General features: G+C 51.8%; 1 protein-coding gene across 3 annotated transcripts in view; it reads left to right on the top strand.

Moving 5' to 3' along the window:
* Nucleotides 1-13,733: 13,733 nt before the first annotated feature.
* The window catches only part of SLX9 (SLX9 ribosome biogenesis factor), a 54,811-nt gene continuing 48,756 nt past the window's right edge, over nt 13,734-19,788 (top strand). The window contains exons 1-2 of one of the 3 annotated variants that reach the window (XM_035570565.1): nt 13,734-13,841; nt 16,204-16,312. In XM_035570565.1, the coding sequence (XP_035426458.1) occupies nt 13,740-13,841; nt 16,204-16,312 (211 nt within the window). In that variant the 5' untranslated portion in view covers nt 13,734-13,739. Of the gene's footprint in view, nt 13,842-14,106; nt 14,246-14,606; nt 15,740-16,203; nt 16,313-19,788 lie in introns of those variants that run through there. The other 2 variants (XM_035570556.2, XM_035570548.1) reach the window with 2 other exon arrangements.

Raw genomic sequence — 19,788 nt, 5'->3', positions numbered from 1 at the left:
TCCCTTTTTTACAGTATTAGACACAGCATCAGAAAGACAGTTCATTGGTTTTGTAATAGCTCTTACACTGCCCTGAGCAACCAAATAGCCCCTCCCTGGTTCCTGCAAGTGCTGTAAAGCGCCATCAGCTTCTCCTGTGAACCTGCCAAACTGAGCAGCTCTGAGTGAAAAGGAAACGAGAGGCGAGATAAACTTTCAAAAGGTGCTGAGGCCAGACTGGTAAATACAGCTGCTCAGATCTGCTGCTGAAGCGTGAGAATGTCTCTGTTTAGCTTCTCAGGTGCTGTAGGGCACCAGAGAAGTCAAGGATGACGCTGGTCAGCCTTGAATAAAGGTCTGGTCTTCTCCTGGGCACAGAAAGACCAGATGCACCCTATTAGCTCTATGAGGCTGCTGAGGGAGATAGATGGGTGTCATTCTGTGACAATTGCGCAGTGAGGTTTGGTGCCTCGCTGTCCTATGGACTCAGAGATGTGACTGGATTGCAACGGCTGGCTGCCACCATGGCTTATAGTGGAAGTCATCTGGATGTGAAGATCTGCAGCCTTGGGAGACCCATGTTGGAGCCAACCTCCCCAGCAGCACTCCAACAGCAGTGTCACCTCACACCTGCACATACCAGGTCAAACCCCTGTGGTGACACAGCACGGGACTCTATTCTGCTGTGCTATTTTGTCAAGCAAACATGCACACTGCAGCCCCATCCTTGCCTGTGACTGTGCCCCTTGTGTCTCTGTGGGCATTCCACAGGTAACAAGCCAGGGGCAAAGAGTGCCTGGGCCGTGTAAGCATTTCCCAAACATTCCCACATCTATTATTTTTCTAGTTCCTAATGGATCAACTCATTTTTAGCTGCTTTAAATGTCATGGTAAGGTATGAATTGAGCCCACGTGATGGCCTGGTCTCCACCAGACCACAGGCGTGAAACACACTTGCCACTTGCACATTGCTTAGCTGGCCAAAGAACACATTTTTGTCACCTCCAAATTCTGTCAGCACTTCTTAGGCTTGCAGGTAACAGGTAAAAGTTGTTAAAGTCATGAAAGGTAAAGGGTCTTCCCAGCCCTGCAGTAACCTACAGCTGCCTCTCTCCAGGTCTGTAAGAAAACATATTCATCTCCCTGCTCCTTCTTGCACTGTTAAAGGCAGATTTATTACTGGCAGAGATCCTTGTTCTGGTGGGAGTGCAGTGAGGTAACCTGGGACAAGGTGTGCCCAATGCTCAGAAGGTCACAGTGCGCTCTGGTGGTGCCCAGGGGTGAAGAAAATGCATGAGCTCATATTTCTGCAAAGCCTTTGTTGCAAGAGGAGAAACAGGGACAACGGAGACAGACTGTGCCCCCGCAATAGCTATGGTGCTGTCAGGAGGGAAGAGCCTCTCCCACCCTCGTTTCTTGCAACACTCCCCTGACTGACACCCAAATGTGTCTAACTTGTCTCCAGTGCTTCTACAAGCCACAAGGCTGGTCCTTCTCTCTGTTAAGCTCTATTTTTAAAGGTAAAGCAAAGAGCTGTAGATGTTTTTCCTGCTACTACTAAAGTTGGCTTAGGTCTGGGGAGGCAGCTGTGAGGGGGAGGTGCAGGAGGGCATTTGAGGGGGACAGTGGTGCTGGGAGCTGCCTTAGAAAGGCAGAGAGCCTGGGGGCCTCCCTTGTTGTGGGGTCAGAAGGGATTTGGCCTTGTGAGCTCAGGATGGTGATGCTTGCAGTCAGGTTGCTCTGCAGGAGTAGGTGCAGAAGGATAAACTCTTCATGTTCTCACAAGCTGGCTCCTGCTGGGTTTCACAGCTGGTGCACCTCTTGTCTGCCTCTTAGAATGACTCCTCATGCCAGCTTTCTCCCTCTTGTGGAAGAAAAAGCCTTTGATTGTGTGTGACTTAACTTAAGCCGGGGTGAGGGGAGCTTGTATAAGCCTCAGCTGTGGACTGAGGCTCTGTGAGCATCTTGCGCTTGTCTTGCTGGAACTAGTAGGTTCATACTTACAGGTTCACCCCATAAAAGGGAGTGGGTCTCCAATTACAACGGGATTAAAAAAATCCTCCCAGTCTGCAGAAATAGATTGGGAACCTCAATGTAAACCCAGCTCTGTTTGCTAATGAATTTTATACTGTAGGGTTAATTTTCTGGACTGGATTTGGATGCCTTTATAACGTTAACAGTTGTTTCTTTCCCCACAGCAGGGGTGTAAAGGGGAGAACAGCAGCAGAAAGTGTATTGCTTCCTTTTCTTCTGCTGCGGTGGGAAGTTATTCACTGCTATGTGGGTGGATGAGTGTGTATGTGACGTAGGGTGTCCTTCAAAGGGAACAAATGGGGCTTCTGCTTTTGTCTGCCTCTTCACAGCACTCAGAGAAGGGTTTCTGTCTGACTGTGTTAGGAGGCCACAGGCAGAGGCCCCTGCAGCATGTTCTCCATCTGCATTTGCCATCCATGTGGCTCAGCCCCGGACTTGCATTGCCATGGCTGGTCCCACGTGCATTGCTCTTGCCTGTCCTTTGCTGGGGACAGGTTTGTTTCTCCCCTCTCTCTCAAAAGTTACAGCAAGCAGAGGGATGCACACAGCTCATCCTCCTGCTTGGCAGGTTCTGCGAGACAGGCAGTGTGAAGGCAGCCCCAGGGGACATGTGCAAGGACAGCCCCAGGTGCTGTTATCCCACATGTTGGCAGGAGCAAACCTGAGCAAGGCAGCCTCATGGGGCACCTGGCGGGTGCTGGGGTGCTGCTGGGATGGAGCAGGCTGGAGAGCAGCACTGGGTAGCAAGCTGGGATTTATAAATAGGGCTGAAGGGGAAGTGTCAAAGCTAGCTGCAGTCTCATTGCTATAAATAAGACAGGCGTTCAACAGCAGAGATGGGTGTTGCGGTCCTTTGTCTGTAAATCTCCGTCGCTAATTGTCTACGTTTTCTTGTGAAATAGGAGGATGGTCTCCCACGTGCAGTATCCTGGAAGGACTCTTAGAACATTTGCACCATCTGCCTGTGACAGTGAGGCTGCCATGCATGTGTGATAATGAGTGGTGTGGGGCGCAGCAAGGTGGGGAGGTAGATGTCACTTCTTTTGCTTAGTTTGGGCAAGATGGATAGTTTCCATCAAGGCAGACAGACATACACAGGGCTAATCTCTGGCTGAGACAGATGCATCCCCTCCGTGCAAAATATGTGTGTGCATATGTGTATGTATATATATACACACATCTATTTCTATGTATGTATGTGTATATATACACATACAAAAGTAGCCTTGCAGACCCTGCAAGGCTACTTTTATTTATATATATATATATACACACACATCTATCTCTATGTATGTATGTGTATATATATAAATAAAAGTAGCCTTGAAGGGTCTGCCTGCATCATCTATCTCTATCTATCTATCTATCTATCTATCTATCTATCATTGCTTATATAGAGATAGGTAAATATGGATATATAAAACAGCCTTTCAGGGTCTGCCTGGATCACTGATCAGAGCCTCCTGCTGTCACCAGTGCCAATGTCCTGTTGCGCTTGTCCTAGACTAACCAGGGACATGTTTACCCACACACTGTTTAGGAACAGACAAGCTGTTTCTTGTGTCCTTGGTGCTTTCTGACTGCAAGCCTCCTGGCGAGCATCCCACCCTTTGGCAGTGGCATGGAGAAGTAGTTTGCCTCCTGCCTGTGGTGACCCAGACTGGGGCACCTGCCCAGCCACCTCCAATCCTGGCACAAGGGGCTGTGCTGAGAGACACAGGAGACAGGCCGCAGATGTGGAAGACTTCTACTGTCTCATGTTTCAAGCGATGGGTCCTTCTCTGAGAAAATAAGTCAGGCATCATGATCACTAGCCCACTGAGGTCACTTGCAGTTGAAATAGCCCTGGGATGAGTAATGGTCGGCAGAGTGTAAAACCACCAAGTAAAGCAGGATGTGAAAACCGTGGTAGAAAAATGCAACATTTATAACTCTCATACTTTTCAGCAGCTATGTACCAGCACCCGTGTCAGCCGCATGGCGCAGTATCTCTGTGAACGTTTGTGAGTTTGCTTTTGATCTCCCTGTGAGGCTGGGAGACAGCCTTTTAAAAATCATCAAAAATGGAAGTTTGTCTGCTTTAGTCTGATTCAAAACTGAACAGTGGCGGTCTGTCTGGCCTCTCCATAACACGTGGGGTGTACTTCGTATGCCCTACATTTTCCTTTTGCTGCATTAGCGAGCAAGCTTCTGCCTGTGTATCTGAGACTTGGCGAAGGACTTGCTCTGCCCAGGGAAAGCTCACCTGCAGCCTCTGCTGCTTTCCCTGCCTCTGCCATGCATTTTCAGTGGCCATTTGCAGAAGGTGATGCATACAGAGAGAGATGAAGGAGAAGAGCAAGGATCTCACCCCCTCCTGGCTCTTTTTCCTGACCTTCCCTGGCAAAGGCATCCTCATTTAGCAAGCCCTGATGGGACAGACCATTTGCAACTGTTTTGCCACCAACCCCTACTCACAATAAAGTCAAGGTTGTTCATAGGTGCAAGGTGTGACCTGCACTCAGGGAAAGTTCCTCTGTGCCTGTGTGCCAGCAATGGCACTGCACCAAGCCTCCTGTCATCCTTGTGCCACACCATCCCATCACATGCCGGCTCCCTCTCCCCATCTGAGCGATCACGTCCTGCAGCCACACAGGAGTGACCAGCGGATGGGGGCTGCTCTGGGTGGCTCCCACACAGGAGCTGGTGCGGCCCCCGGCAGTTATTTGGAAGAGTGCAATGGGATCACCCCGGGTCAGAGCAGGAGCATGCTGTACTGCACCAACTCCCTTCTGCTTTCCAGGCCCACAGGCAGGTGAGGAAGGAGCTGTTGTGGGTCCGACACCTGCCCATAATAATCACCTGTACTTCCAGGCTCACTCCTACCTCTGAAAGCAGATATGTTGCAGACCAGGCAAGTCTGCCTTTGGCAAGGCTGCGCTTGACCAGAGGGAGCGATGAGCCCCGTGGCTGTACATCAAGCTGCAGCACACCCAAGCACTTGCCTGACAGGAGGTTGGATTAAGAATTATGAAACAAATTCACTGGAAACTCCTTGGCTACGAAACTGCTTTGTCACCCATCTGCCTCCCCCAAGAAAGGAGGTGTACAAAACCAAAATGCAATACTTGCCTTGCATCAAGCCCTCTCTGCGGCTCCTCTGCTGGGACTGAAGTGAGGCTGGTGGTCCTCAAGCTCTCTAGCTTGGCTGGGAGCAGCAGCTGGTCATTGGGAGCTCTGCACTGTGCAGATCTTTCCTCCTTCTGTCTTGTTGCTGGCTAGGGGAGAAAGGAGGAAGTCAGAGTGGTGGCTGTGGGCGGGTGCCTTCCCGAAACCCAACTTGCCCTGCGCACCCCGGTTAAGGCCGAGCCCCACCCCTGGACCCCATGCCCCAGCCCGCCTGGTGAAGGGACCTTCCAAAAATGCCCATTTCTGGTTTTGCACAGATCACCAGAAACAGTGCAGTGGGCAAGCAAGGCTGGTATTGGGGAAACTGGAAAACTGGTCCCATGGGGAGCTGCTGGTACCCTTGGCTTGGGAGGCAGGGGAGCGAGGTCTCCCCTTCAGCCCCAGCCTGGCTCTGGTGTTTTTTGCCTCACAGGCGAGCTGCTGGTGTGGCAGGGCTGGACAGGTCCTTCCTGTTTGAAGGAGGATGCCAGTGCTGCTCTCACCATGGCAAAGCTCAGTTTATGACGTGTTTTTTTTGAGCAGCCTTCAGATTTTGACATACAGGCTGCAGTTACTCCTCCCAGCACACCCACAGCTGAATTTCCCTAAGCAGAGAGGAACTGACACCAAGCAACTATCTCTTAACCTCTTCAGGGTGCTAAAGGAAAAAATACATGGTGTCTTAATTTTTTTAGATAATTAATGTGGGACTCTTGTTATCTGCTTTGTAGGTTTTGGCTGCAGGGGTTGCATCTGTTGGCCTTTCACAGCTTTAGTGAGGACTGGTTTCAAAAGCTGGTATAAAGTGTGCGCAAGGTGTGCTCATTATGAATAGTGGCAGTATACTGCAGCACGCTGCCGTCTCAGTTCCAGCAAGGTCATGTTAAGTGACTTTGATGCATTTTGGGTCATCTATGCATGCCCTACAGTTATGGAGCTTGGCTTACTTTCCCTGAAGCTCCTGCAGCAAGTGTGCAGAACCACAAAGCCAGCAGCAAATTTCAGAGCTCTGACAAATGTTCTACATGTTACGTTTTTATTAAGGAAGACAACTGCAGGGCTCTGGGCTAGTTTCCTCATGGCCAGGCACCAGGGATAGCTGCAATGCCCCACATTCAGGAGCATCAGCATGGCTGTAGCCTCGCTGGTGCAGTGGAACGGCATGGATGGAGCTGGGAAAGCTGGCAGAGCTTCTGATTGTGCTGTGGACCTGGAAGAGGAAGTGTGGGCAAGTGAGAGGAACTGTTGTAATTCTTACTTTGACCTTGCATCCTGTGTAACTCCTTACTGGGCTGCTGTTTTCTCTTCCATTCCTTCATTGGCTTTGCCAACTCTTTCTGCCCTGCTGACAAAGGGTCAAGTGAAGGGTGTAGGATTGCCAGGGCAGTGGGGAGCTCCAGATGTGGGCACATGATGAGTCCCTGTAGCACAGAGCTGGAGCTTGCTGGTGTTTCCCCCATCCTGCTGGGCTGCTCCTCATGCTCTCTTGCAGCCTGGCCTGGGTTGATATCCACAGCAAAGCATTGTCCAGAACACTTCCCAAGGAACCTTAACCTCCTTCCCCCTCCCCTCCCCCCCCCCACCAGGCACATCAGTGCTGGTAGCTCATTAGTCCAGGCTATTTATTGTGTGCATTAGCCAACCCATAGTTAATCTCATAGTTAATGAGTTATTGAAATGCAGCTGGGGGACAATGCAGTCACAGGTCACAGCCAACATGGGTTCGCAAGGGGAAGGTCCTGTTTAACAAACTTAATTTCCTTTTATGATAAGACCACCCACCTAATCGATCAAGGAAAGCCAGTTGATGTAATCTTTCTGGATTTCAGTAAAGCTTTTGATACAGTTTCTCATAAGATCCTACTGGACAAAATATCCAGCATACAGATAGATTAAAACATCATACTGATGGGTGAACAATTGGCTGATGGATAGGGCTCCAAGGGTTATTGTAAATAGGGTTACATCAGGCTGGCGGCCAGTCACCACTGGGGTCCCCCAAGGCTCCATTTTAGGGACAGTTCTTTTCAATGTTTTCATAAATGATTTGGATGTAGGACTAGGTGTTCTGAGCAAATTTGCTGATGACACTAAACTTGGAGGAGTTGTTGACTCTGTTGAGGGTGGAAAGGCCTTGCAGGGAGATCTGGACAGATTGGAGAGCTGGGCAATCACCGACCGTATGAAGTTTAACAAGAGCAAGTGCTGGGTCCTGCACCTGGGATGGGGCAACTCTGGCTATACGTACAGACTGGGTGATGAGACGCTGGAGAGCAGCCCCGTAGAGAGGGATCTGGGGGTTGTGGTTGACAGCAAGTTGAATATGAGCCAGCAGTGCGCCCTGGCAGCCAGGAGGGCCAACCATATCCTGGGGTGCAGCAAGCACGGCATTGCTAGTCGGTCGAGGGAAGGGATTATCCCGCTCTACTCTGCGCTGATGTGGCCTCACCTCGAGTACTGTGTGCAGTTCTGGGCACCACAGTACAAAAAAGACATTAAACTGTTGGAGAGTGTCCAGAGGAGGGCTATGAAGATGGTGAAGGGCCTAGAGGGGAAGTCGTACGAGGAGTGGCTGAGGTCACTTGGTCTGTTCTGCCTGCAAAAGAGGAGGCTGAGGGGAGACCTCATCGTGGTCTACAGCTTCCTCATGAGGGGGAGCAGTGGGGCAGGCGCCGACCTGTTCTCTTTAGTGACCAGTGATAGGACCTGAGGGAACGGTGTCAAGCTGCAATAGGGGAGGTTCAGGATGGATATCAGGATGAGGTTCTTCACTGAGAGGGTTGTCATGCACTGGAACAGGCTCCCCAGGGAAGTAGTCACTACACCAAGCCTGTTGGAGTTTAAGAAGCATTTGGACTGTGCTCTTAGTCATATGGTCTGAATTTTTGGGTAGACCTTTGTGGAGCCAGGAGTTGGACTCGATGATCCTTGTGGGTCTCTTCCAACTCGGGATATTCTATGATCTATTCTGTGATCTTATGCTGATGGGGAAAAGAGACACAAGCAGGATTGGGCCAGGGCTGAAGAAGGCAGCTCTATCACTGCAGTTTTCATCTGCTTGAAGTTTTAATCTCTCACACTTCCTGATTTGGGCACAACTTCCACTTTTTAAAGGTTGTCTTTTTATTTCAACATTTTATTTTTCCTTGCTGCTGCTGTTTAATCCTGCTGCAGGTAGGCATCCCTTAGAGGCCTGTATGTTTGATCACAGTCTGTCACCACAGGGTCACTGAATGCTCTCCAGACTGACTGTTTCAAGGTTTTAACTATTTCTTGTTATTTTCTTTCAACAACTGCCTTTATTTTTACTAGTTCTATTTGGAACTAGCATGGATAACTGCTTCTCCTCCCTCCTTGCAGGATGTCTCTTGAGCAGTTGTGGCCAGCCTGTGCTGGGGACTCGACCAAGAGTTGGCTGGCGGGTGGTCTCTGGTCAGTACTTGCCACAAGTTGCTGGTTCTGGTGATCAGAGGTGTCAGTGCTGTTGCTGTGCTCCTGAATAGTGCTCCCCAGCCTATGGCAGGGCAACTGAACTCTTCCTGTTGTTATTCTCTGCTCCCGATGAATGTTAATTCTTCCCTGGCATGTTTATGTGGGGGAATCCTTGGCTGTGAGCATGTGTCTACACTGGACTTGCCATTACCCCAAGCAGCATCACCTTGCTGGGAACTTCCTCCTGCTCTGCCCACATCCTTTGTCCCCATGAAGAGGTTGCCAGCTCCTCCCTGCTGCATCCCACTGGCTTGGTGCATCATTTGCTACACACACAGACCTCATGTACCCGCCACCACAGACTGATCAGACCCCAGACAGACAGACACAGACACAGATTTCTAGGTTGGAAGAGACCTCAAGATCATCGAGTCCAACCTCCGACCTAACACTAAGTACTCCACTAAACCATATCGCTAAGCTCTACATCTAAACATCTTTTAAAGACCTCCAGGGATGGTGACTCCGCCACCTCCCTGGGCAGCCCGTTCCAATGCTTAATAACCCTTTCAGTAAAGAAGTACTTCCTAACATCCAACCTAAAACTCCCGTCGCAACTTTCGCCCATTCCCCCTCGTCCTGTCACCAGGCACGTGGGAGAACAGACCAACCCCCACCTCACTACAGCCTCCTTTAAGGTAACTGTAGAGAGCGATAAGGTCACCCCTGAGCCTCCTCTTCTCCAGGCTGAACAAGCCCAGCTCCCTCAGCCGCTCCTCGTAAGACTTGTTCTCCAGACCCCTCACCAGCTTGGTCGCCCTTCTCTGGACTCGCTCGAGCACGTCCATGTCCTTCCTGTAGCGAGGGGCCCAAAACTGAACACAGTACTCAAGGTGCGGCCTCACCAGAGCCGAGTACAGGGGGACAATCACTTCCCTAGACCTGCTGGCCACACTGCTTCTTATACAGGCCAGGATGCTGTTGGCCTTCTTGGCCACCTGAGCACACTGCTGGCTCATATTCAGCCGACTATCAACCAATACTCCCAGGTCCTTCTCTGCCAGGCAGCTTTCCAGCCACTCATCTCCCAGCCTGTAGCTCTGCTTGGGGTTGTTGCGCCCCAGGTGCAGGACCTGGCACTTGGCCTTGTTGAACTTCATACAGTTGACCTCAGCCCATCGCTCCAGCCTATCCAGATCCTCCTGCAGAGCCTTCCTGCCCTCGAGCAGATCGACACACGCACTTAGCTTGGTGTCATCTGCAAACTTACTGAGGGTGCACTGGACGCCCTCATCCAGATCATCGATAAAGATATTAAAGAGGACCGGCCCCAGTACCGAGCCCTGGGGGACACCACTTGTGACCAGCCTCCAACCAGATTTGACTCCATTCACCACGACTCTCTGGGCCCGGCTATCCAGCCAGTTTCTAACCCAGCGAAGCGTACGCCAGTCCAAGCCCCGAGCAGCCAGTTTCTTGAGGAGAATGTTGTGGGGAACGGTGTCAAAAGCCTTACTGAGGTCAAGGTAAACCACATCCACAGCCCTTCCCTCATCCACCAAGCGCGTCACTTTGTCATAGAAGGAGATCAGGTTCGTCAAGCAGGACCTGCCTTTCATAAACCCATGCTGACTGGGCCTGATCGCCTGCTTGCCCTGCAAGTGCCGCGTGATGACCCTCAAGATAATCTGCTCCATGAGCTTTCCTGGCACTGAGGTCAAACTGACAGGCCTATAGTTCCCCGGGTCTGCCCTCCGGCCCTTCTTATAGATGGGCGTCACATTGGCTAGCCGCCAGTCAACTGGGACCTCCCCCGATAGCCAGGACTGCCGATAAATGATGGAAAGCGGCTCGGCCAGCTCCTCCGCCAGTTCTTTCAGTACCCTCGGGTGCATCCCATCCGGCCCCATCGACTTGCGCACATCCAAGCTCCTTAGCAGGTCGCCAACCATTTCCTCATGAATAGCGAAGGCCACATCCTGCTCCCCATCCCCTTCCGCCAGCTCAGGGTACTGGGTATCCAGAGAACAACCGGTATTGCCGCTAAAGACTGAGGCAAAGGCGGCATTAAGCACCTCAGCCTTTTCCTCATCCTTAGTAACTAGGTTTCCCCTCGCATCCAGTAAAGGATGGAGATTCTCCTTAGTCCTCCGTTTCGCGTTGATATATTTGTAAAAGGATTTTTTGTTGTCTTTAACGGCAGTAGCCAGGTTGAGCTCCAGATGAGCTTTGGCCTTTCTAATTTTCTCCCTGCACAGCCTCGCTACATCCTTGTAGTCCTCCTCAGCAGCCCGCCCTTTTTTCCAAAGATTATAAACCCTCTTTTTTCTGCTAAGCACAAGCCGCAACTCTCTGTTGAGCCAGGCCGGTCTTCTTCCACGCCGGCTCGTCTTTGGGCACGTGGGGACGGACCGCTCCTGTGCCATTAAGATTTCCTTCTTGAGGAGCGCCCAGCCTTCCTGGACTCCTCTGCCCTTCAGAACCGCCTCCCAAGGGACTCGGCCAACCAGCGTCCTGAGCAGCTCAAAGTCAGCCCTCCGGAAGTCCAAGACAGCAGTTTTACTGGTCCCCTTCCTGGCCTCGCCAAGAATAGAGAACTCTACCATTTCGTGGTCACTCTGTCCAAGACAGTTTCCGACCACCACATCTCCCACCAGTCCTTCTCTGTATGTGAAGAGAAGGTCTAGCGGGGCACCACCCCTGGTAGGTTCACTGACCAGCTGCGTCAGGAAGCTATCTCCCACACTCTCCAGAAACCTCCTAGACTGCTTTCTCCGTGCCGTGTTGTGTTTCCAGGATATATCCGGGAAGTTGAAGTCCCCCACGAGGACAAGCGCCAACGATTTTGCAACTTCTGTCAGTTGCCTATAAAACTCCTCATCCGTCTCCTCATCCTGGTTCGGCGGTCTATAACAGACCCCGACCAGGACGCTAGCCTTGCCGGCCTTCCCGCGGATCCTAACCCACAGGGATTCAACCTTATCATTCCCAGCCTGGAGTTCCACAACATCAAAAGATTCTCTAATGCAAAGAGCCACACCACCACCCCCTCTGTGCTGTCTGTCCCTCCTGAGGAGCCGATAGCCAGGCATTGCAGCACTCCAGTCGTGGGAGCGGTCCCACCACGTCTCCGTGATGGCAACCAAGTCGTAGCCTTCCTGCTGCACGATGGCTTCCAGCTCCTCCTGTTTGTTACCCATGCTGCGTGCATTAGTGTAGATGCACTTCAGCTGGGCCATCGCGTTCTTCCCCAGCCTAGCCATTGTTTCCCCCGGCATGGCTCCAACAAGCCTTGTTTGAGCCCTGTCCCCCTTCTTGCCTAGTTTAAAGCTCTCTCTATGAGCCCCGCCAGCTCCTGGCCTAGGATCCGTTTTCCCCTTGGAGATAGGGACCCGTCTGGGGCCATCAGGCCGGGTGCCGAGTAAAGCTCCCCATGGTGAAAAAACCCAAAATTTCTGTGCTGGCACCAGCCTCTGAGCCACCTATTAACCACGTGAGCTTTCCATGGCCTCTCCGTGCCTCTCCCTTCCCCCGTAGGGATAGACGAAAACACCACCTGCACTCCCGCTCCCTCCACCAATCGTCCCAGCCCCCTATAGTCCTGTTTGATAGCCTTCAGGCTTCTCTTTTCAAGATCATCACTGCCAGCCTGGACTATCAAAAGCGGGTAATAGTCAGAGGGGCGAACCAGGTTTGGAAGCTTCCTGGTAACATCTCTGACCCTGGCCCCAGGGAGGCAGCAGACTTCCCTATGTGTGGGGTCAGGCCGACAAATAGGGCCCTCCGTTCCCCTGAGGAGGGAGTCGCCCACAACAATCACCCTTCTTTCTTTCTTGGTGGAGGCAGTCCTGAGGCGTGGAGTCAACTTCCTCACCTCAGGCATCCTCCTGGGTAGGCTTCCTATCTCGTCCTCACCCACCGGTCTCTCTAGCTCCAGGGCCTCAAACCTATTGTTCAAGGGCACCTGGGAAGGCAGCGCCGGAAGGGGAGGGCATCTCCTGCGAGGTCGAGCAGGGACCTGTCTCCATTCCTCCTCAACTCGCAGGTCCCCTCCCTCTGCCCGATGGCAACAGGGCAGGGGGTCCACCCCCCTTTGGGGCGTCTCACCCCGGTCCCTCTCCCTCCGGTCCTGCAGGGAGTCGCTCCACCAGTCTATCTCCCGCTCGCACTCCCTGATATCCCTCAACCTCTGCACCTCCTCCTTGAGTTCCGCCACCATGCGGACCAGGTCGTCCACCTGCTCGCACCTCACGCAAGCAGTCCCTCTGCCTCCCGCCGATGGCAGCAAGAGGCTCAGACGCTCCCCGCATCCGGAGACCTGAACTGCCGCATGTTTGGACGGGCAGTCGGTCTGGGTGTGTACTGACTTCCTAGAGAAAGCACCGTGCCTGGTGGAGACCATTGCAGCCCAGCTGACGGGAGAGTGCCCTTAGAGGAGGTGTCCCTATGGGCGGGTGTGAGCGCTCCGCCCGCCCTGCCCGCGCTAACTGCCTCGCTAACTGCCGCGTCACTCCCTGTTTGCCGGCCCTGGTCGCCGCGCTCCTGGTCGCTCGCGCTCCCTAAGGGCTGCCTTTGAACGGCCGGGGGGAGGAGCTGTCGCTGACGCTGCTGGCTCCGCCTACGCCTCGTCAGCCTCCCTCACGAGGGCTGCCGGTGCCTGGCGGCTCCCTCACGTAGGCTCGATGCCCGAAAAATAGCCCTGCCTGTCCCGATCCCGCGCTCCGCTGCAGCACGCGTCTGCCCCGGAGCCGGTCGCCTCGGCAAGTGGATCAATCCTTGCCTGCCACTGTGGTGGGAGACGGATGCCTTGATGCTAGTCTTGGCTTTCCCTGGCTCACAGTCTCCTCCTCATTCTCCTGCAGAGCAAAACCTTGTAGACATTGCTTTGGAAAGTGTAGGTGATAAGTAGCAACTGCTGTTGTACTCCAAGCTGCCTCTCAGCAAGTCGTTGCTCCTCTGCCTGCCTGCCAGGGCTGAGCAAGGATCTCGCAGAAGGAAACAGGAACCTCTCCTTTGCCAGTGGGAGAGGTTTCTCGTTGAGAAACCCATCACTGATGAGCACAGTATTTGTCATGGTGTTTTCTGCGATTTCGAAAAAGCAGATTAAAAAAAAAAAAGGGAGGGTGGGAACAAACAAACAAAACCTGATGCCCTGCAGAAGCAGAGCATGTGCCCACCCATCCTGGGGTGCCAGACATGGGGGGGCACCACAGGGCCTGGGGATTTTTGGGGCAGGAGAGGCCATTCAGGTAACGCCTGTGACCACACGCCTGCGTATGTGTCGGGGTGTGCTGCCAGGCGGTGCCCCTGGGGCAGCCAGAGGCGCTGGCCCCGCTCTTGGGCAATAAGCCCATCGTGCCTTCAGCCGCTCCGGCACGTCGGAGAGGACAGCGCCGCCTGTGCCGAGAGGCCTCGACCCTTCCCCTGCGGTACAGAGCCGGGCTCCACGTTTAACCTCGGCGCGGCGGGCGGCGGCCCCGGGGGAGCGCTGTCGGCGCGGCACGGCTCGGCCACCGCCCCCTTCCGGCCCGCGCCGCGCTCGGCCATGGTGGGGAAAGCCCGGCGCCAGCGGCTGCACCGCACCGCGCCCCGCCTGGCACACCCGGCGGGCCCCGGCCCCGGCCCCGGCGGCTGGAGCGCGCCCGCCGGGAAGGTAGCGGGGGCGCGGAGCGGGGCGGAGGGGAGGGGAGCGGAACGGGGGCGGCGGCAGCAGCAGCAGCAGCAGCAGCAGCAGCACGCCATGCGGCGCTCTGTGCGCGTGCGCGGCTGCGGCCAGTTCAATAAACCATGGGAGAGGGGGGTGTGCCCCCTCCTGAGGGGGGTGGCTGTGCTGGTGTCTAGGCATAGCCTGGGGAAGGAACCTGAGTAAAGAGATAGTTTGCTGCTGGTGGTCATGGGCCTGGCTTTTAAAAGCTTCTCCAGACGGGTGTAGCTAAGTCCTTCTTCTGTCGTGGAGGTGATTCCTCTTATCCGAGCTGTGAACGCAAAGGATTGACGTTTGGTATCTGTTGGTGGTGCTGCTTCGTCTCTGTGCAGATCTCTGAAGTTTCTGGGGAGCTGTGAAATCTCATTTAGTGGCTGTTGCCATGCTACCTTTGGAGGTTGTCCCCGCGGCGGTGTGATGTCTTGCTGGGGTTGGCATATCTCCCCTGCTTCTTTATGCAAGGGGCAGGCTCTGGGAGGCGCTATTCTGCAGCTCCAGGTGTGGCTTAGCAGAGATGTCAAAGGAAGCGGTCCTTGACGTGGTGAACTGCTGCGATACAGGCCTAGTGCCCACTGGCAGGATGTCAGAACAGCTGAAGACTGAGTAAAATTTCCTAAATGTGGGCCTCCATTTCATTCTTAGAAAAGCTGTGTGATGCCCTTGAAGCTGCTGTAGCACTGTCCTTTGCTGGGTGCCTGCCCATGTCGTCACTAGCATAGGTGAGCTGATGTGGGTAGTGGCTTACCAAAAGAGGCAGGGAGACGAGACGAGAGGCGCTGGCATGTGTGCCATGAGGTGGTTGTTACAGCCACTCCAAAATATTCTTAGTTGGCATGCAGCGTCTGTGCACCTACAGCACCAGGCTGTGTGGAAAGGAGAGGCTGCCGAGGGAGGTGGCAGTGACAAACATCTGCTAGGCTTTATGCTACTGCTTGAGGGTGGGAGTACCTGTGTGCCTGCACTGCCTTGTAGCAGGTAACTTGAGTGCAGCGGCGGGCGTTGTTACCAGTGAGTGTCAGGACCGGAGGAGTAAGACACCGCCTGGCTCACTTTGCAGCGTCTCTGTTGATTTCTGGTTGTGGCAGGTGGAGAGGAGCTGTCATTTTATGCATAAGCATTTAGGAGACTTACATCATGTCAAGTTTCAGCAGCTATATTATTAATATGCTGTTCAGGTTAAAGCTGGATACTTTCCACCCTTGCAGTAAGAATGCAGGAACAGCAGTAAATGATTTTTATGCATCTACAGCCCTCCTTTGGGGAGGGAGGAATAGGTTGCACCATGTCTATATGTTTTTATACCTCCATAAAATTGTGTGCCTGTACTGAGAGATGCTCCTGGTTAAAACAGTAAGTTCTTCTAAGCAAACCAGAGAGGCTAATGCAAAGCTTAGGACTTATGGAAGTACTTTATGCTTAAAGGACCTTGATACTGAAGATCTGGTAAGTTGCTAATAGTCACTGAACCTGCTTAATGTCCACAGACATAGGCAACAACTGGGCAAATCCTTTTTGTATCATTCTCTATTTACATATGTGTTTTAAATCTGGCTTTTCCTAGGGGTGCAGTTCATAATTCTCCTAGGAGTAACACCTGCATTCAAATAAGTGAGGTGAGATGGGATTGAGGTAGAAATCTGTTAGGAAGCCAATGAGAGCCAGGTTCCAAAACATGAAAATGGGAGTGCTTGACTTTGTGAGACTTCCTCCTGGGTGGCAGAGCCCTGGGGTACCAGGCCAGCAAGGTGACTCAGTATATGCTCAGGAGAGGCACCTGCACATTAGTGCTGGAGTATATGACATGTTCCTGGTGGGATGGTACTGGGTTTAATTAATTAATTTATTCTTTTAAATGTTGTTTGGTGGTGTTGGTACTGACTCCTGTTTAATATTTCCTTTTGGATAAGGACTGGGACTTCTCTTCATCTGACATCTTTTCTGGGCTGAATATTGACCCCGATACACTGGTGAAGAAACTTGACTTGGACTCCAGAAGCATCATTTCATCTAGAACAGGTGAGAAGCAGCATGTTGGTCTGCAGGTACCCACAGGGCTTGATTAGCCAAAGAAAGAGGCTGTGCAAGTCCAGCTGGGTGGGTGGACTGGTACTGTGGTTATTTGGCCAGGATTAAGTCTGTGGTAATGGGGTACCCTCCATGCTGTGCGCTTGGCTTGGACCATCTGGTGCCTGAGCAGAATAACCAGGGATGGCTCAGAAAGCCATCAGGTTTTGGTCCTGCCTTTGTACTTCTGTTTGGTGGCCATCAGGGTGGAAAACGTATATTTTTGTTCTGTATTAACATGGGGCTGAGGTGCTGTATTTCGAATGCCATGTTTAGGTTGTGAGCAAACACCCATTTGGCTCACTTGGGACTGCATTTGCAGCATTTGGCCTGGCAGTAGCTTGATGAATATTGGCCCAGCTTCCTGTGTTCCCTTAGGGACTTTTAAAAGTGGCTTCAGCTTGGGGCTGGAGGAGGCAGAAAGGCACATGCACCATCTGTCCTTAATGTTCCGAGTGGGGAGCCACTAGCTAAGTGGCTGCTGCTGGGATCAACTGTGCAGCTGGAGCCCCCATGTGTGGGCTGTCCTCACACAGCCAAAGGCTCTTGGACCCCAGGGTCTGAAGGGACAGCAGTGTCCAGGCTGTCATCTGATCTCCAGGCTTCCTCTACCCCAGCAGGTGCAATTCAGGCCCCCATATTTTGTCAGCAAATCTCAGGGGCTTTCTTTGTCCTGACCAGGCTAATCTTGCTTGTTGTTCCTCAGCAGTGCTTTAACCATGGCAACCTGAGAGCAGCCAGTTCTCTTCTCCTGTCCTGTGCTGTTGCTAGGTCCCCTGCTCAAGGATTCTTGGGCAGGAGAGTCCAGCTCAGCAGGGAGTGTCTTGAGTGAGAGAGGTAACGAGGAGATGACAGAGGCTTTTGTTTCCTGTTCCACGGTGAGAAAATGCTCCCTCTAGCTGCTTAGTGGCAGGCAGAGCTTTGTATATCTGAAACTTTTTCCCTCCCTAAATGAAAACTGATAGCACCTGCGATCTGACCTGGTGCAGAAATCTTGAAAGGGTGTGTGACTCCCAAATACCTCATTTACAAGCTAAATCAATTTTCTGTCTCCATGCAGATTAATACTGCTGCAGTGAGTTTGTTTGCATGTACCACATAGTCGGCGCTCTAAACAAACTCAGCAATTACCCGAGGGCTGTGGTTACCCAAGTGATGGTGAGCTGTGGCAGCTATAGCCTGTCAGTCACGTTTTGGTCACAGAATGAGGGAATGGGAAGATTGTGTGAGGATGCTTGCTGTCTGCACAGAAACCCTTATGAAGTGTATTGCTCTCAAAACTGTGAGGTTATTGTTCATAAGTCTCTCGGGAAAAGGACATGTGCATGTGAACATGGCCATCTTTTTAATTAAATTAGACAACACGTTGTTGAAGGTTGACAGCCTGCAATCCCAGTCTTTCATTGCCAGCTGCAGCTGCACTCATCTGGTTTATAAATAGATCTGTGCTGCTGGTCCCTGTGCAGTGCTGATGATGCAGATGTGCAATGCCTGGCAATGTTTAACCCTCTCCTGAGGCTGCACGCTGGCTTCCTGCAGATAGCGATGCTGACCCAATCCTTTGTGCTCCATCATGCTTTCCGAACAATCAGCTAAAAATAGTTGTTTGCCTGAACACTCAAAACTGTAATTCAGTGAGGCAAAAAGTGATTTATTTTTTTCAACCTTTCCAAGCTGCTGTGTGCTTTTTTTCTTGTATCTTATCGTCTGGAGGCATACGGAGGCTTTTCCATTATGGAAATCAATACATTTTTTTTGTGTTAATGCAGTGAACTGTGATTTGGCTGTTCATACAGTGACAGACATCCTAGGCTTAGAAAAGAGATTCTACGCAGATGCATTGTGTCTCCTGGGGTCTCTGGTCAACTGTGAGCCTGTTCAGCAGAAAATTCAACTTGAGCTTCTCCTATCTTCCTCTTAGCTTGCTGCACAGGGCAGGAGGGTAGGATTCTCCCACGTACTGTTATTTTAAGATTTAATAGCAAGACAAAGAAGTGTTGCTCTCCCACTCGCTTTTCAAGCTCTGAGAAGGTCAAGTTGGCAGACTGTAGGTACTCTCTTTATCTTCTGTGCTTTTCAGAGCTGAAGATTTTTTTTCCTCTGCCAAAGATGCTAATGTGGCAGTTGAGAAGTCTCGTATATTTGTCCTTGCATGTGTGTGTGCATGCCTCTGGAAGCTTAACACTACTCGACATTGCTGGTATCTGTGTTTTGTTACAATCTGGCCTTGTACTGTGGGACATTTTTAGGGACAGCCAGGAAGACTTCAGTGTGGGCTTAAAGAGGCCTGCAAGGCTTGAATGCAGCAAGGGAGTCGTTACAGTTGACAGAAAACCAGCACTTTAATTTGCCCAAGAGAAGCTGTGCTTCCACGGCACTTCAACTTTATTAAAGGTGTCTGCATAAGATGTTTCCTGGTAATGCATTCAACCTTCCTACTTCTGTCCTGCCCCTGTTCCTTTCTCCGCTTGGACTTCTACATTTTGTCTCTGGGCTTGAAGTATGGGACCCAGCTGTTGTCTTGGCAGAGCCTGAGTAGAAAGGCTCTGTGTGCTGGAATGTTCTCTTGTGCTTCTGAAGGTGCAAGACGGGGAGCGGCCAGAAGGATGTGTGGGGTTGAGATCTTGCTTGTTGCTGGAAAAGTAAGGAAGAAGAGATGGTGATGCTGGCTTGCAACTTGTCAGTGCACACCTTCACTTCTTTAAGAGAAGGTGGTGGCTGGCTGAATCAGCAGAAGAGACCTGGAAAGCCTGGTCTCCTCAGACAGTTTAAAGTGTGGGTATACGGGGAAGAGGCTGCTAGGCCTGCTTCTGTGGGGCTGCTTGGGAGGCTTGGAGAGTTGTGGAGCTCCCTTTCTTGTCTGTTTGTCCTTCTCTACCTCAAATGAGCAGGTTACTATGGTGGGTACCATCAGGTCCACAATCTTTGGCTGGATACTTTACTCAGGTTCCTTGACCTCTGTCTTAACCTTTCACATACAGGATGTGTTTCATGGTTCCCCTCTTTCACTCTGTCCATCCTTTGTCCATTTGACATGTTTGTGTGATTCCTTCCTCTTTCCCTTATGACATGGGCAGTCGGCTTGCACAGGAGGCAGAGATAACATTTTGAATTCACTGAATTATCTGGCGTATTTGTAAAATCAGGTGGTAGTGGCAAAAAAAAAATCTCTTGTGTACTGAATTTCTACACTGTATTTCCTCTTGTTTTGGGAGGATAAACTGGTGTTCTTTCTCGTTGGCTGAAGGTCCTGTTTTTATGAGGATTTCTGGTGCCTCTGGTGGAGGCCAGGCTCCCTCTCAGAATGTCTGTTATTCTTGTGGCAATCATCACGTTGCTTTCCTTAGACACAAGGCTGATTCAGAATGCCTGTTGTGTTTGCTGAAAGGTATTGGTTTAATTTGTTTGGAAATCAGTAGTTCATGCAG

This window comes from Cygnus atratus, chromosome 6, assembly GCF_013377495.2.
Source record: "Cygnus atratus isolate AKBS03 ecotype Queensland, Australia chromosome 6, CAtr_DNAZoo_HiC_assembly, whole genome shotgun sequence".
NCBI classification, from domain to species: domain Eukaryota; kingdom Metazoa; phylum Chordata; class Aves; order Anseriformes; family Anatidae; genus Cygnus; species Cygnus atratus.
Note: the sequence above shows the minus strand (reverse complement) of the source record. Positions and strands in the feature narration are given on the sequence as shown.